At 47.7% G+C, this 16,361-nt stretch overlaps 1 protein-coding gene across 1 annotated transcript in view; it reads left to right on the forward strand.

Annotated features, from left to right (window-relative positions):
• The first annotated feature begins 2,611 nt into the window (after positions 1–2,611).
• LOC148140472 (uncharacterized) overlaps positions 2,612–16,361 on the forward strand; it is a 43,657-nt gene continuing 29,907 nt past the window's right edge. The window contains exons 1-2 of the mRNA XM_087979397.1: positions 2,612–3,252; positions 12,018–12,100. Coding sequence (XP_087835523.1) covers positions 12,043–12,100 — 58 coding nt within the window. The 5' untranslated portion in view covers positions 2,612–3,252; positions 12,018–12,042. The remainder of the gene's footprint in view (positions 3,253–12,017; positions 12,101–16,361) is intronic.

A 16,361-nucleotide genomic window follows, 5' to 3' on the forward strand; every position in this document is an offset into this window, starting at 1 on the left:
GTGATGGAGAGGTCCCGGAAGGGGAGGAAGGTTTCCGAGATGGTCCAGGTGAACTTGAGGTCGGAATAGAAGGTGCTGGCCTCCTTCTTCCATGACTGTAACTTCCCTTCCCACCTGACTGACGGTGCCCTCCAGCACATCTCCTCCACTTCACGCCCTTGAACACCACCCCTCCCAACGCAGTAAGGACAGAATCCCCTGGCCCTCACCTTCCACCCCACCAACCTTCGCATATAGTGCATCATCCTCCGCCACCTCCAAACGGACCCCACCATCAGAGATATAGTTCCCTCCCCACCCCATCAGCGTTCCAAAGAGACCATTCCCTCTGCCACTCCCTCGTCAGGTCCACACCCTCCGCCATCGGCCCACACCCCACTCCCGGCACCTTTTCCTGCCCCTGCAGGAAGTGCAAAACCTGCACTCACACCATGTCCCTCACCTCCAAGGCCCCAAGGGATCCTGCCACATCTCTCAGAAATTCATCTATACATTGGTTAGGCCACTTTTGGAATATTGCGTGCAATTCTGGTCTCCTTCCTATTGGAAAGATGTTGTGAAAGCTGAAAGGGTTCAGAAAAGATTTGCAAGGGTTTGGGCTATAGGCTAGGGCTGTTTTCCCTGGAGCGTCGGAGGCTGAGGGGTGACCTTATAGAGGTTTATAAAATCATGAAGGGCATGTTAAGGATAAAAGTCTTTTCCCTGGGGTGGGGGAGTCCAGAACTAGAGGGCATTGATTTAGGGTGAGAGGGGAAAGATATAAAAGAGACTTAAGGGACAACTATTTCACGCAGAGGGTGGTACATGTACGGAATGAGCTGCCTGAGGATGTGGTGGAGGCTGGTACAATTGCAATATTTAAAAGGCATCTGGATGGGTATATGAATAGGAATATGGGCCAGGTGTTGGCGGGTGGGACTAGATTAGTCTGGGATATCTGGTAGGCATGGATGGGTTGGACTGAAGGGTCTGTTTCTGTGCTGTGCATCTCTATGACTCTATGACTCTGTGACCTCTACCAATGTCATCTATTGCATCCGTTGCACCCAGTATGCTCTCCGCTACATCGGGGAGACAGGATGCCTTCTTGCGAATTATTTCAGAGAACATCTCTGGGACACCCACACCCACCAACCCCAACCCCCGTGGCTGAACACTTCAACTCCCCCTCCCACTCCATCAAGGACATGCAGATCCTGGGCCTCCTCCACCACCAAACCCTTACCACCCAACACCTGGAGGAAGAATGCCTCATATTCCACCTCAGGACCCTATGACCACACAGGATCAATGTGGATTTCACCAGCTTCCTCATTTCCACACACCCCCCCCCCCACATTATGCCAGTCCCAAGCCTCCAACTCGGCACCGCCCTCCAGACCTGTCCATCACCCCTCCCTCTGACCTATCACCATCTCCCTCACCTTCATCCACCTATCACATAACCAGCTACCTTCCCCCAAATCCCACCCTCCTCCCATTTATGTCTCAGCCTGGACCCACAGGCCTCATTCCTGACAGAGGGCTGATTATCCTGCTCCTTGGATGCTGCGGTTTTCCAGCGCCACACTCCAGTCGGGGATGTTATGACACGCGTCTGGAGCAAGTTGCCCTTGAACCCGGCTCTCCACAAAATGCCCTTAACTCAAAACCAGCTGTAAATAGAGCTGGGAGAAAGTGAGGACTGCAGATGCTGGAGGTCAGAGCGGAAAAATGTGTTGCTGGAAAAGCGCAGCAGGTCAGGCAGCATCAAAGGAGCAGAAGAATCGATGTTTCGGGCATAAGCCCTTCTTCAGGAATGAGGAGGGTCTGCCAAGCAGGCTAAGATAAAAGGTAGGGAGGAGGGACTTGGGGGAGGGGCGTTGGGAATGCAATAGGTGGAAAGAGGTTAAGGTGAGGGTGATAAGCCGGAGAGGGGGTGGGGGGCGGAGAGGTCGGGAAAAAGATTGCAGGTCAAGAAGGCGGTGCTGAGCCGAGGATTGGGACTGAGATAAGGTGGGGGGAGGGGAAATGAGGAAGCTGGAGAAATCTGAGTTCATCCCTTGTGGTTGGAGGGTTCCTAGGCGGAAGATGAGGTGCTCTTCCTCCAGCCGTCGTGTTGCCATGGTCTGGCGATGGAGGAGTCCAAGTCCTTGGTGGGAGTGGGAGGGGGAGCTAAAGTGTTCAGCCACGGAGCGGTTGAGTTGGTTGGTACGGGTGTCCCAGAGGTGTTCCCTGAAACGTTCCGCAAGTAGGTGGCCTGTCCCCCCAATATAGAGGAGGCCACATCGGGTGCAGCGGATGCAGTAAATTATGTTGTGTGGAGGTGCAGGTGAAGTTCTGACCGATATGGAAGGATCCTTTGGGGCCTTGGGGGAAGGTGGGGGGGGGGGGGGGGCGGGGTGAGGCGTGGGCACAAGTTTTGCATTTCTTGCAGGAGAAGGTGCCAGGAGTGGAGGTTGGGTTGGGGGGGGGGGGGGGGGGGGGGGTGTGGACCTGACGAGGGAGGGAGTGGTCTTTCCGGAACGCTGAGAGGGGAGGGGAGGGAAATAGAGCTGGGCAGGTTTAAAAGTTTCTCTCGTTCGTCAGCGCTGAGGGAACGGTAAAGCTGCAGCTAAATGTGGTTCCTTTTTAATTTAGAAAAGAGTACACCCGTTGTTCTGCGATCTCTGAAAACTTTATATTAAGTTGCCTGAACCAGTCTCCTGTGTAGTTTCATCTCACGGTTTCTTGGGGCGAGGTGATACGGGCAGAGGGTTGTTCGGGGTTCCTGTCACTGATCTCTCTCTCTCTCTCTCTCACACACACACACTGGAGAAGCGCCTCTGCAGTTTATTTCAGGCAGGAGGCTGCAAGAACACAGCAGCCAGGCTGCACCAGGAGGCGCAGAAGTCAACATTTAATGGGTTAACGTTACGGCTAACCCTTCTGTACAGACTTTTAGCTTCCGATCTGAGCCAGCCCCCCAGCGATAGCGGGCTTTTTGTGAATTACAAAACAAAAAGACATTGTAACTCAAGTCCCCAGAACTGCAGAGGAGCTCAGGGAGAGGCGGCTGGATAGACCGGCGGGTCACCGCACCTTCAAGTGAGCGGAGAGACTGAGAAGCTGAGGTCTGGTACTGCCGTTCTGCGTTGTGAAGGCTGAGAAATGATCACATTGGAGATGGACAACTGAAAAACTGAGAGCACCGCTCATGTGTGGAGTGAAATGGGGGAACGGCCAGGATACGTTGACTGGGGCTGTGTCAGGAGAATCTGCTTCGGGCAGTGAGTGAGTGACAATCGTTTCCTGGGCTATTTTGGGATTTTTCACGGTCCCGGGAGGCTAACTGATCAGCAAGGCAACTCTAGTTACTTGGGGGGGTGGGGGGGGAGGGAGAAAAAAAAACCCAATCTGACTTCACGAAGGAAAACATTTTGGGGGGAAAAAAGGAGTGATCTCGTTAGTTTGCTGAAAAGCACAGAAAGGTCATCACTGACATGGATTTCCAACAAGTGTTTTAACAAGAGTCTCAAAAGTTTGGCGAACAACATTTGTGGGTCGGAGCGAAGATGAAATGGGGTTCACGGAGAGAGAGAGAGAGACAGAGAGGTGTTAGATTCATTCGCAAAAGGAAATAGACGCGTCCGCAACAAGAAATTGCTCGAGAAACGCAGCAGGTCTGGCAGCTCCCGCGGGAAGAAAGCAGAGCCCATCTTTCCAGTCGGGTGACTCATCAGAACAGGGTCAAAAAAACAATGACTGCAGATGCTGGAAACCAGATTCTGGATTAGTGGTGCTGGAAGAGCACAGCAGTTAGAAACCAGAGAAGCTCAACTGGGGGAGGTGGAGACCCAGCCCAGAGAGAGCTGTGTGAAGGGCTAGGTAAAAGAGATGTGGATGGAGAGGCAGGCCGAGAGGGAGGAGAAGGAAAAATGTAGACAGTTTAAGAGCTGATGGCTCAGTGCTGCCTCACAGCACCAGGGTCCCAGGTTCGAGTCCAGCCTGGGGCGACTGTCTGGGTGGAGTTTGCACATTCTCCCCGTGTCTGTTCCGTGCTCTGGGTTCCTCCCACAGTCCATGCTAAATTGCCCATAGTGTTAGCTGCATTAGTCAGAGAGAAATGGGTGTGGGTGGGTTACTCTTCAGAGGGCGGGTGTGGGCTGGTTGGGCCGAAGGGCCTGCCTCCACACTGTAGGGAATCTAATCTAATCTAACCAAGTGAGAAAATGGGAGAGCTGTGCTGTGGACACTCCATGCTGTAAGGGGAGCGAGTGTGGGAGATGGGTTTAAAACCAAGCATGGAGAGATGGAATCAGTCTAGATTAGTGTGGTGCTGGAAAAGCACAGCAGGCCAGGCAGAATCCGAGGAGCAGGATGTTTCGGGCGAGAGCCCTACAGGCTGGGCACTGAGTCCTGGAGGCTGCAGGGTCCCCCGAGTGGAAGATAAGGTGTTGTTTCAGCTTGCTTTTACCCTGGCTGGAGCTCTGCAGCAGGCCTGACATGGGAATGTTGGTGTTCTGTCAAGCAGTCAGCCAGCCTGCTTCCCCAATGCAAAGGAGACCATATTGTGAGCGGTCAATACAAATAGACTGGAAGGTATGTCTGGGATGGTCAAGTGCAGTGCTGGAAAAGCACAGCAGGTCAGGCAGATCCGAGGAGCAGGAAAACTGACGTTTCAGGCAAAAGCCCTTCATCAGGAGTGAGGCCTTGCATTGCATTGACTTTGTGCACTTTGACCCTTCAGGCAGAGCTTAAAGACCCTCTGTGCTCCTGTCCTGCCTACCTTTCAGTGTGGACAGAAAGCTGAATGGCCACGTCTCAGCCTGTGGAGAGTAGTCCTCAGTCAGGGGCTCCCAGTGCAGTAAGTTCAACGGTAGGGTCGACTTTCCATCCAGGGCCTGGATGGGGGTGGTCAGGGGAAACTGCATCACTACAGTCTGGGTTGTAGGCCATGACCAGTCCTGCTGGTCCAGTGCGACCAGATTGGGAATTCGTAATGAGTCGGGTCAAGGGTCACTCAGGGCTGTCTGTCCAAGTCAGCCAGACGCATGGGTCATGAGGCTCAGCTCAGTGAAAGTCCGGGATCACCGCTGTGGTGGGGAAGTCACCCTTTGGACACAGTGTGCTGACAGGTAGATGGAACAGTAACTAAGAACAATGGAAGCCCAACATGTCAATGAGGGAGACAATAACACCTGGGATTACCACCAGAGTGAGGGGAGAGGGAGCAGTGCAACATGATGGTCGGCATGACTCAGCTTTAGGGCCGTAGCTCAGGGGGTGATGTTGGACGATGAAAGCACAGTTCAGAGGTGTGTTGAAGCTCAGTATTGCTGAGCTTGATTGGGAGCGCAGGAGGAAAGGAATGTGGAGCTGGGGGATGATCTATTAAGAACAGCAGGCTGAGCCTGTGATGCTATGTGCTTGGTAAGTCATCAGACAGCTGTGACCCAGTTTCCATTTCCAAAGTGCTTGTCTCTTGATCATCTCTGAAGTGGATGGATTAATATTATTTTACTTATGAGCATAATGGACCCCTTCAAGAAGAAGTTGTAGCAATTAACCAGGCACATTCACATTGAAGTCATTTATAAAAATAGCACCTGACTGTGAAATGTGTGCAGATTTCAACTGTGTGGGATCCAAGTGCTGACCACACACAATCTTCACCATGTCGTTGGTCATGGCTATTCAATATAGTCATCTCTATGAAATAGAGATGGACAGCATGGAAACAGACCCTTCGGCCCAACCCGTCCATGCCGACTAGATATCCCAACCCAATCTAGTCCCACCTGCCAGCACCAGCCCATATCCCTCCAAACTCTTCCTATACATATACCCAGCCAGAAGCCTTTTAAATGTTGCAATTGTACCGGCCTCCACCACTTCCTCTAGCAGCTCATTCCATACATGTACCACCCTCTATGAAAAAGGTACCCCTTAGGTCTCTTTTATATTTTTCCCCTCTCACCCTAAACCTATGCCCTCTAGTTCTGGACTATCCATGCCCTTCATGATTTTATAAGCCCCTATAAGGTCACCCCTCAGCCTCTGATGCTTCAGGGAAAACAGCCCCAGCCTGTTCAGCCTCCTTATAGCTCAAATCCTCCAACCCTGGCATAATCTTTGTAAATCTTTACTGAACCCTTTCAACTTTCACAACATCCTTCCAATTGGAAGGAAACCAGAATTGATAATGCAGGAAACATTTTAAAAATGACACTTTCAGGCAATTCACAGGCAATCCAAGACCTCACTAGGCTGCACAAGAGAACGGAACTGTTACCCTCTGTCAGAGAAATTAGCCCAATAAGGCAGAGACCACACAAACCAAAAATTGACAAGCTGTTTATTACAAGCGATATCACTCGAAGAGAAATTGACTAGGCTGACACAGAACTGACAGTCTGTACAGGGAGATCAAGGGTTCTCTTCCTCGAGCTGAGGGTGAAGCCAGGTTTTATAAGAATCTTGTACAATAAGGTTAGTTTAAAACTGGGGAAAGATACAACTATGTGGAAATGGAGTAACCTAGTTACAGTGATGATAATTGGAAAACAGTTATCGGGTGAATGTCCTGATTCGCGATACAGTGCAGCATCCTGACAGTACCATTGGGTCAGGAGATTCCAGCTCTCTTCGCAGGTAGGTGAGAATGTCTCTTGATTCCATTTCAAGATGCTTCCATTGTTCCTGTCCTGGGAGCAGGGTCATTTGGTGCCCCTCTGTCTGACCTTTCTTTTATGTAACTTTGGTATTGTTGAGTTATGAGACTGCCCTGGGGGCTTTGGGACAGCTGTGTTGATCTGGTATTGTTAGTGGGTGTTGGGAAGTGTATTCCCTTGTCTGAGAACCTGCCTGGGAACTTGTCAGCCTGCTTGGTCCCTGCTGAGGCATTCTGGGTGTTTTTGGTATAATTTGGCCAAGTTTGCTTTCCTATCTGGGCCTGTTATGGGTAGGCGGGGGCGGCAGATCTTTTTCCACACCCTCTCAGCTTGAATTTGCTTTTGTATGCAATGCTACCTTTCTTGAGGGATGTTTGGGATCGAGCAACAACGTTTCAGTAATCTTACACACAGAATTGGAAAAGGCTCTTGTGGCAAAGCATTAGTGTCCATATCTCTGGCACAAGAGGCCCTGGTTCAAGTCCTACCTGCTCCAATGGTGCACCATCATCTGTCTGAACAGGTTGTGTCAGGAAAAATTCACACCCAGAGATGGGGTTCGAAGAGTTTGGGCTATTTGCTCTTAAGGTGTGATTTGGTCAATGTGGCTGTTGTCAGATTGTGTCTTGACTCATTGTTTGCAAAACTCTCCCAACTCGTTGTTGGTGCAAGCCCTTGGATAATGAATAGAATGCCACAGGGTCAACTAGGAAAGAGTGGACTTCTGTCTACACTGCTGTCTAGATCAACGCCCGACGGTCCACCTGATTTTATTCAACTTTTGTAAACCGTTCTATTCAACCACTGGCTTGCTTAGCTTTTTTAAAGAGGAATCCACGTTGTCATGGGTCTGGAGTCACCTCAGGCCCGATCAGGTCATGACAGTGGATTTCCTTCCCCGAAGGCAGGGGGGTCTCAGTGGTTAGCACTGCTGTCTCCCAGCACCAGGGACCCGGATTCGATTTCAGCCTCTGGTTACTGTGTCAGCATGGAGTTTGCTCGTTCTCCTCGTGTCTGCGTGGGTTTCCTCCGGGTGCTCCAGCTTCCTCCCACAGTCCAAAGATGTGCAGGCTGGGTGGATTAGCTGTGGGAGATGCAGAGTTACCGGGATGAGGTGGATCTGGGTGAGATGCTTATCAAAGGGTCAGTGTGGACTTGATGGATCAATTGGCTTGCTTCCACACTGGGATTTTTTGAAGAGCGTTAATGAATAAAATAGCAATTCTTGAAGTAATTTCATGAAAATCATGTCCTGATGCTTTTTGTTATTTCAGATTTATGAACTAATTGAATATAAATTTCCTATCTATCATGGTGAAGTTTGAATTTGTATTTCTGGAGGATTAGTTCAGGCCTCTGCATTACTAATCTGGGTAACATCCCTAATGTTAACTGCAATCCTAGAGTAGAGAGACAGAGTAGAGTAACTTTTATTTGTCATTTCTGCCATCTACAAATGATACAGTAAAAATGAGACAGTGTTCCTTCAGGACCGAGGGTGCTACATAGACAGCACAACCTACACCCTCGTACATGGCATAAAGTGCATAAGACATGCAAAACATGCAAGTTACAGTGTAACAGAAGAATGATGAACAATAGACATTTTTCTAGCAGCAATATGAAAGAATTCCAGATGGGAAACAGGCCGATTATACCGTGTTAAGGAGCCTGATGGCCTGGGGGAGGAAACTGTCGCAGAGTCTGGCCGTGAGAGACTGTATGCACCATTATCTTCTGCCAGATAGCAGGAGGAAGAAGGGTGTGTGGGCTCTTAGCCTTTTGGAAGCAGCATGTGCTGTAAATCTCTGTAATGGAGGGGAGAGAGACCCCGATGATCTTCTCAGCTGTCCTCACTGTCTGTTGTAAGGTCTGAAGATCCAAGACGGTGCAATTCCTGAACCAGGCAGTGATGCAGCAGCTCAGGGTACTCTCAATGAACTCTCTGTAGAATGTGGTGAGGTTGGGAGGTGGGCTTTCCTCAACCTACACAGAAGGTAGAGATACTGCTGGGCTTTCTTGGATATGGAGCTGGTGTTGAGGGTCCAGGTGAGATTCTCTGCCAGGTGTACGCTGAGAAATTTGGTGCTCTTCACTATCTCCACTGGGGAGTCATTAATGTCCAGTGGAGAGGAGTCATTCTGTGCCCTCCTGAAGTCAACAACCATCTCTTTCATCCTAAGAGCGGGATGGTGGGTCAGTGGTTAGTTACTGCTGCCTCACAGCACCAGGGTCCCAGGTTCGATTCCAGCCTCGGGCGACTATCTGTGTGGAGTTTGCATGTTCTCCCCGTGCCTACATGGGTTTCCTCCGGGTGCTCCGGTTTCTTCCCACAGTCTAAAGATGTGCAGGTCAGGTGAATTGGCCATGCTAAATTGCCCGTAGTGTTAGGTGCATTAGTCAGAGGGAATTAGGTCTGGGTGGGTTACTCTTCGGAGGGGTCGGTGTGGACTGGTTGGGCCGAAAGGAATAATTATTTCACCTCAGTCTTCATGATGGAAGACATGAATAATATCCCAAGAGTGAGTGGGCAGAGCTGAGGATGGTAGCTATCACTGTAAGGAATCTAGTCATCTTGTCCATGTTGAGACAAGTAGTGGTTCTGTGGTACCAAGGGCCCTGAATCTATGAATGTTCTCTGCTTCTGTGCAAAAATTATTAAGCAAATGACTGACTGATTAAACATAGCACATGTTAAAACTCAATGTAAAAACATCAGTGTTTAATGCTCTTTGGAACATTGATTACTTGTTGTGACTGCTTAATATGAAATTGCAAGATTGTGCTGAATCCTGTGAGCATTTGTACAATCATTTGATTGTACTTTAGATCAGTGAACATAATATGATTAAATTTACTCCGCAATTTGAGAAGGAGAAGATAGAGAGTAAGAGGTAACAGTATTACAACAGAATAAAGACAATTACAGAGGCATGAGGAAGGAGCTGGGTAGAACTGACTGGGGTGGGTGGGGGAAGCGGGGAGATGGTAAGAGCCTGGCAGGGAACACAGTGGAACATCAATGGCAGGAGTTTCTGGGAGTAATTCAGGAGACACAGCAGAGATTCATCCCGAGGGAGAAGAAGCATGGTAAAGGGAAGATTAACCAACCATGGCTGACGAGGGAAGTCAGGGATAGGATAACATGAAAAGAGAAAACACATAATGTGGCATAGGACAGTGGGAACCAGAGGATTGGGAAGCTTACAAAGACCAACAGAGGGCCAAAAAATATATATAATGAGGGAGAAGAGTAAATATGAGGGTAGGCTAGCCAGTAATATAAAAGGAAACTAAGTTTCTTTTTAGATATATAAAGGGCAAAATTAGACATTGGGCTGCAGACTTGGTAGTGGGGAACAAGGAAATGACTGATGAATGATGGAAGACATGAATAATATCCCAAAACTTTTAAGAGTGAGTGGGCAGAGCTAAGGATGGTAGCTATCACTAAGGAGAAGGTGCTCAAAGGACTGAATGACCTGAAAGTGGACAAGTCATCTGGACCAGATAGACTACACCCTTGAGTTCCAAAGGAGATAGTGGATGTGTTAGTGGTGATCTTTCAGGAATTGCTAGAATCAGGGAGGGCCCCAGAGGGCTGGAAAATTGCGAATGTGACACCCCTGTTTAAAAAAGGAGTAAGGCAAAAGATAGAAAATTACAGACTGATTAGCCTAACCTTAGTCGTGAGCAAGATTCTGGAACCATTGTGAAGGATGAGATTTCTGAATACTTGTAAGTGTATAGTAAAATAGGGCAAAGTCAGCATGGTTTCATCAAGGAGAGGTCATGCCTGACAAATCTGCTAGAATTCTTTGAGGAAGTAATGAGCAGGTTGGACCAAGGAGAGCCCAGGGATGTGCTCTACGTGGACTTTAAGAAGGCCTTTGACAAAGTGCTGTACAGGAGACTACTGAGTAAGATAAGGGCCCATGGTATCAAAGGCAAGGTGCTAACATGGATAGAAGCTTAGCTGTCTGGCAGAAAGCAGAGAGTGGAGATAAAAGGGTCTTTTTCAGGATGGCAGCTGGTGACTAGTGCTGTATGGTGTTGTGACCATAACTTTTCACTTTATACATTAACGATCTAGATGAAAGTACTGATGGTGCTCTGGCTAGGTTTGTAAGACCATACAAAGATAAGTAGAGGGATAGGTTGCAGAGATGGGGAGGCTGCAGAAGAATTTTGACAGGTAAGGAGATTGGGCAAAGAAGTGGCAGATGGATTACAAGATGGGAAAGTGTGAGGTCATGCACTTTGGTCGGAAGAATAGAGGCTTGGACTATTTTCTAAATGGGGAGAAAATTCCAAAATCTGAAATGCAAAGAGACTTGGGAGTTCTAGCCCAGGGTTCTCGCAAGGTAAACTTGCAGTTAGGAAAGCAAATGCAATGATGGCATTTTAGATTAGATTACTTACAGTGTGGAAACATGCCCTTCAGCCTAACAAGTCCACACCGACCCTCCGAAGAGCAACCCACCCAGACCCATTCCCCTACATTTTCCCCTACATTTTCCCCTTCACCTAAAACTATGGGAAATTTAGCATGCCCAATTCACCTAACCTGCACATTTTTGGGCTATGTGAGGAAACTGGAGCACCCGGAGGAAACCCACACAGACACAGAGAGAATGTGCAAACTCCACGCAGACAGATGCCTGAAGTGTGTATTGAACCCAGGTCTCTGGCGCTGTGAGGCAGCAGTGCTAACCACTGTGTCACCGTGCCTCCCATTTATGAACTTGAATATAAAAACAGGAATGTACTTCTGAGGCTTTATAAGGCTCTGGTCAGACTCCCCTTTGGAGTTATGTGCACAGTTTTGGGCCCCATATCTCAGGAAGGATGTACTGGCCCTGGAGTGTGTTCAGAGGAGGTTCACGAAAATGGTCCCAGGAATGAGAAGCTTAACATCTGAGGAATGCTTGAGGACTCTGGGTCTATACTCACTGGAGCTTAGAAGGATGAGGGGGAAGTCTAACTGAAACGTACAGAATACTGAATGGCCTGGACAGAGTAGACGTTGGGGAGATGTTTACATTTAGGTTAAAAAATCAAAGCAGTGATGATGGCGTATTACTCTGTTGGAAGTTCTGTTATTTAAACAAGCTGTTTTTCCTTTCCCATAGACAAAAGGGACCTAGCACCACTGTTTGTTTTGAAAAAGAACTGGGATGTTCTGAGATCTTAATCAATATTTATCTCTCAATCAAAAAGTTTATCTAATCGTTATGATTTTGTTTTGCTTATGGTAGCTTGGCTCTCATGCTTTCTACATTGAAACAGTGACCACACTTGTAACACACTTCAGTTGGTGTAAAAATCATTGGGACATCCTGGAGTCACAAGTCTCTAATACATTTTAACTCCTAACTTTTACAGACAGTGAAGTTGCCTCCCAGCCAAAATGTGTGTCTTGTTTCGAATGTCACTTTTACTGGGTTACTTCCTATACTGGACTATAGGTAAGTGGGAATGTGAATGCTTTCAAAGTTCTTTAGTCCTCTATAGTTTAATTGTCCAAAATGTGCTGAGTCAGTATATGTTCATTTAATAATACTCCAAGCATTTTATAAATTGAATCGCTATGTGTTATTGGCAAAGCTAACACTAATGTGTCCTAGATAAGTATGTACCTGTCAGGCAGAGAGGAAGATATAGAATGGTGAGCCGTGGTTTACTAAGGAAGTGGAATCCCTGGTCAAGAAGAAGAAGAAGGCTTATGTTAGGACAAAATGTGAAAACTCAGTTAGGGCGCTTGAGGGTTACAAGGAAGTCAGGAAAGACCTAAAAAGAAAGCTCAGAAGAGTCAGGAGGAGACATGAGAAGTTGTTGGCGGATAGGATCAGGGTTAACCCTAAAGCTTTCCATAGGTATGTCAGGAATAAAAGAATGACGAGAGTTAAAATAGGGCCAATCAAGGATAATAGTGGGAAGTTGTGTGTGGAGTCAGAGGAGATAGGGGAAGCACTAAATAAATATTTTTCGACAGTGTTCACTACAGAAAATGAAAATGTTGGTGAGAAAGATACAGAGATACTTGCATCTAGACTAGAAGAGATTGAGGTTCACAAGGAAGAGGTATTAGAAATACTGCAGAGTGTGAAAATAGACAAGTCCCCTGGGCCAGATGGGATCTATCCAAGGATCCTCTGGGAAGCAAGGGAAGAGATTGCCGAACCTTGGCATTGATCTTCAAATCATCATTGTCCACAGGAATAGTGCCTGAGGACTGGAGGGTAGCAAATGTGGTTCCCTTGTTCAAAAAGGGTAGTAGAGATATCCCTGGTAATTACAGACCAGTGAGTCTCACTTCAGTTGTTGGTAAAGTGTTGGAAAAGATTATAAGAGATAAGATTTATAACCATCTAACAAAGAATAATCTGATCAGGGACAGTCAGCACGGTTTTATGAAGGGTAGGTCGTACCTAACAAAACTTATTGACTTTTTTGACAAAGTGACCAAACAGGTAGATGAGAGTAAACAGGTTGATGTGGTGTATATGGATTTCAGCAAGGCATTCGATGAGGTTCCCCACAGTAGGCTATTACACAAAATGCGGAGGAATGGGGTTGTGGGAGACATAGCAGTTTGGATCAGTAATTGGCTTGCTGAAAGAAAACAGAGGGTTGTAGTTAATGGAGCATGTTCATCTTGGTGTCCAGTTACTAGCGGCATACTGCAAGGGTTGGTGTTGGGTCCACTGCTGTTCGTCATTTTCATAAATGACCTGGATGAGGGCTTAGAAGGGTGGGTTAGTAAATTTGTGGACGACACTAAGGTCGGTGGAGTTGTGGGATAGTGACGAAGGATGTAGTAGGTTGCAGAGAGACATAGATAGGATGCAGAGCTGGGCTGAGAGCTGGCAAATGGAGTTTACTGTGGACAAGTGTGAGGTGATACACTTTGGACGGAGCAATCGGAATGCAAAGTACTGAGCTAATGGTAAGATTCTTGGGAGTGCAGATGAGCAGAGAGATCTCAGTGTCCATGTATAAAGATCCCTGAAAGTTGCCACCCAGATTGACAGGGTTGTTAAGAAGGCATACAGTGTTTTAGCTTTTATTAATAGAGGGATTGAGTTCCGGAGCCAGGAGGTTATGCTGCAGCTGTACAAAGCTCTGGTACGGCCACACTTGGTGTATTGTGTACAGTTCTGGTCACCGCATTATAAGGAGGATGTGGAAGCTTTGGAAAGATTGCAGAGGAGATTTACTAGGATGCTGCCTGGTATGGAGGGAATGTCTTACGAGGAAAGGCGAAGGGCCTTGAGGCTGTTCTCGTTAGAGAGAAGAAGGTTGAGAAGTGACTTAATAGAGACATACAAGATAATCAGAGGGTTAGATAGGGTGGACAGGGAGAGCCTTTTTCCAAGTGATGGGGATGGCAATCATGAGGGAAGACAACTTTAAAGTGAGGGGAGATAGGTATAATACAGACGTTAGAGGTAGTTTCTTTACTCAGAGAGTAGTAAGGGTATGGAATGCTTTGCCTGCAACTGCAGTAGATTCGCCAAATTTAAGTGCATTTAAGTCGTCATTGGACAGGCGTATGGACGTACATGGAATAGTGTAGGTGGGATGGGCTTCAGATTGGTATGACAGGGCGGCACAACATCGAGGGCCGAAGGGCCTGTACTGTTCTGTAATGGTCTATGTTCTATGTTCTATAATTACATATCATTCACTGTCCTTGAGAAGGTAACAGTGACCCTCACTTCTTGGCTGCCTTGGTGGTGTTCCCACAGTGCAATTAATGAAGATAAGATCCAGGCTTTTGATTCAGGGATGACTCAGGAATGGTGATGTATATCTAGGTTCAGAAAGGCGTGTGACTTGGAGGGAATTGTCTTCCTGAGCATCTGCTCCACTTGTCCTTCTAGGTGGTGAAAGACTCAGGAATTGGAGGCTCTACCAATGGAGCAGGTTACTGCAGGGGCTTCTCTGTATACATTCATGTTTGTGGTGGAAGGCATTTAAGAGAAACCATTTCAGTTACAAATGTGATGTCACTAGCCAGGCCAGCACTTGTGTTTGCATGGGTGTCCTCCAGGTGCTCCGGTTTCCTCCGACAGTCCAAGGATGTGCAGGCCAGGGGAATTGGCTATGCTAAACTCACCACTGTTATTTCTTGGGTGGCACAGTGGTTAGCACTGTTTCCTCACAGCGCCAGAGACCTGGGATCAATTCCCGCCTCAGGCGACTCGCTGTGTGGAGTTTGCACATTCTCCCCGTGTCTGCGTGGGTTTCCTCCGGGTCCTCCCGTTTCCTCCCACAATCCAAAAATGTGCAGGTTAGGTGAATTTGGAAATGCTAAATTGCCGGTAGTATTAGGTGAAGGGGCAAATGTAGGGGAATGGGTCTGGTTGGGTTGTGCTTTGGCGGGTCGGTGTGGACTTGTTGGGCCGAAGGGCCTGTTTCCACACTGTAGGGAATCTAAGCTAATTGTCTTTAAGAAGTGGTGGTGTGCTGCTTTTTTGCACTGGTGTGGTGTGGGTACTGTGTTACAGAGGGCATTCTGTTTTTGACACAACAGCAGAGTTCCTAGTCAAGATGGACAGTGTCTTGGAGTGATCTTACTGGTAGTCACATTGCCATGCATCTGCTAACCATGAGTTCCTGGGTGGTAGGGGTCACTGCTTTGAAATGCGCTGTCAAGGGAGACTTCTCAAGTAGCTGAAGTGTGCATTTATATTATGGTGCCCACTGCTGCTGGGTTCAGGGAGGGAATGCTTAAGCTGGGAGTTAAGATGGGATTCCAATCAAGTGCGCTGTTGTGTCTTGGGTGTCCTCGAATGTGCACGATCTGTACTTGTCCAGGTAAGGGTGCTGGCAGGTGGGACTAGATTGGGTTGGGATATCTGGTCGGCATGGACAGGTTGGACCGAAGGGTCTGTTTCCATGCTGTACATCTCTATGACTCTATAAGTGGACAGTATTCCATCGCACCCCTGACTTGTACCTTGTAGGTGGTGGAGATCCTTTGGGGAGTTTGTACAGAATTTCCAACCAGCCACTGGATTTATTTGCCTGTTAAGTTGCTGATTGATGGTATTCCCCAGGACGTTGGTAGTGGAGGATTCAGCAATACCAACTAGAGACAGTTAGATTCTTCCTCTGTTGGTGGTAGTCATTGCCAGGCACAAATGTCAACTTACCAGCCCAAGCCTGAATGTTGTCCAGGTCTGTTGCAAATGGACATGGATGGCACAGTTGTTAGCACTGCTGCCTCACAGTGCCAGGGACCCAGGTTCGATTCTAACCTGTCTGTCTGTGTGGAGTTTGCACATTCTCTCCCCGTGTCTGCATGGGTTTCCTTCGAGTGCTCCAGTTTCCTGCACAATCCAAAGACGTGCAGGTCAGGTGAACTAAACTGTCCCACAGTGTTCAGGGATGTGTCCGTTAGTCAAGGGGAAATGTAGGGGGATGGGTGGGTTACTGTTCGGAAGATCGGTGTGGACTTGTTGGGCTGAAGGGCGTGTTTCTACACTGTAGGTTTTCAATGTAATATATAGGACTGCTTCATTATCCATTGATGGAGGGAAGGTTCTGTCTGAAATGTGGTTGGAACTAATATTCTCGTGATCAAATGTTTAAAACGGTGGTTGGGTATAAATCAACCAGACACCTGATAACTTGATAGTGTGAGATTTTTGTGTTGCTGGACTGCAAATGTATAGTAATTAATTACATCCCTCCATTGGCATTGGAATGGGTTACTTTGTG

The sequence above is a fragment of the Chiloscyllium plagiosum genome, unplaced genomic scaffold (assembly GCF_037043375.1).
Source record: "Chiloscyllium plagiosum isolate Xiang-an unplaced genomic scaffold, Cpla_swu_hap1 HiC_scaffold_35, whole genome shotgun sequence".
In the NCBI taxonomy this organism is placed as follows: Eukaryota; Metazoa; Chordata; class Chondrichthyes; order Orectolobiformes; family Hemiscylliidae; genus Chiloscyllium; species Chiloscyllium plagiosum.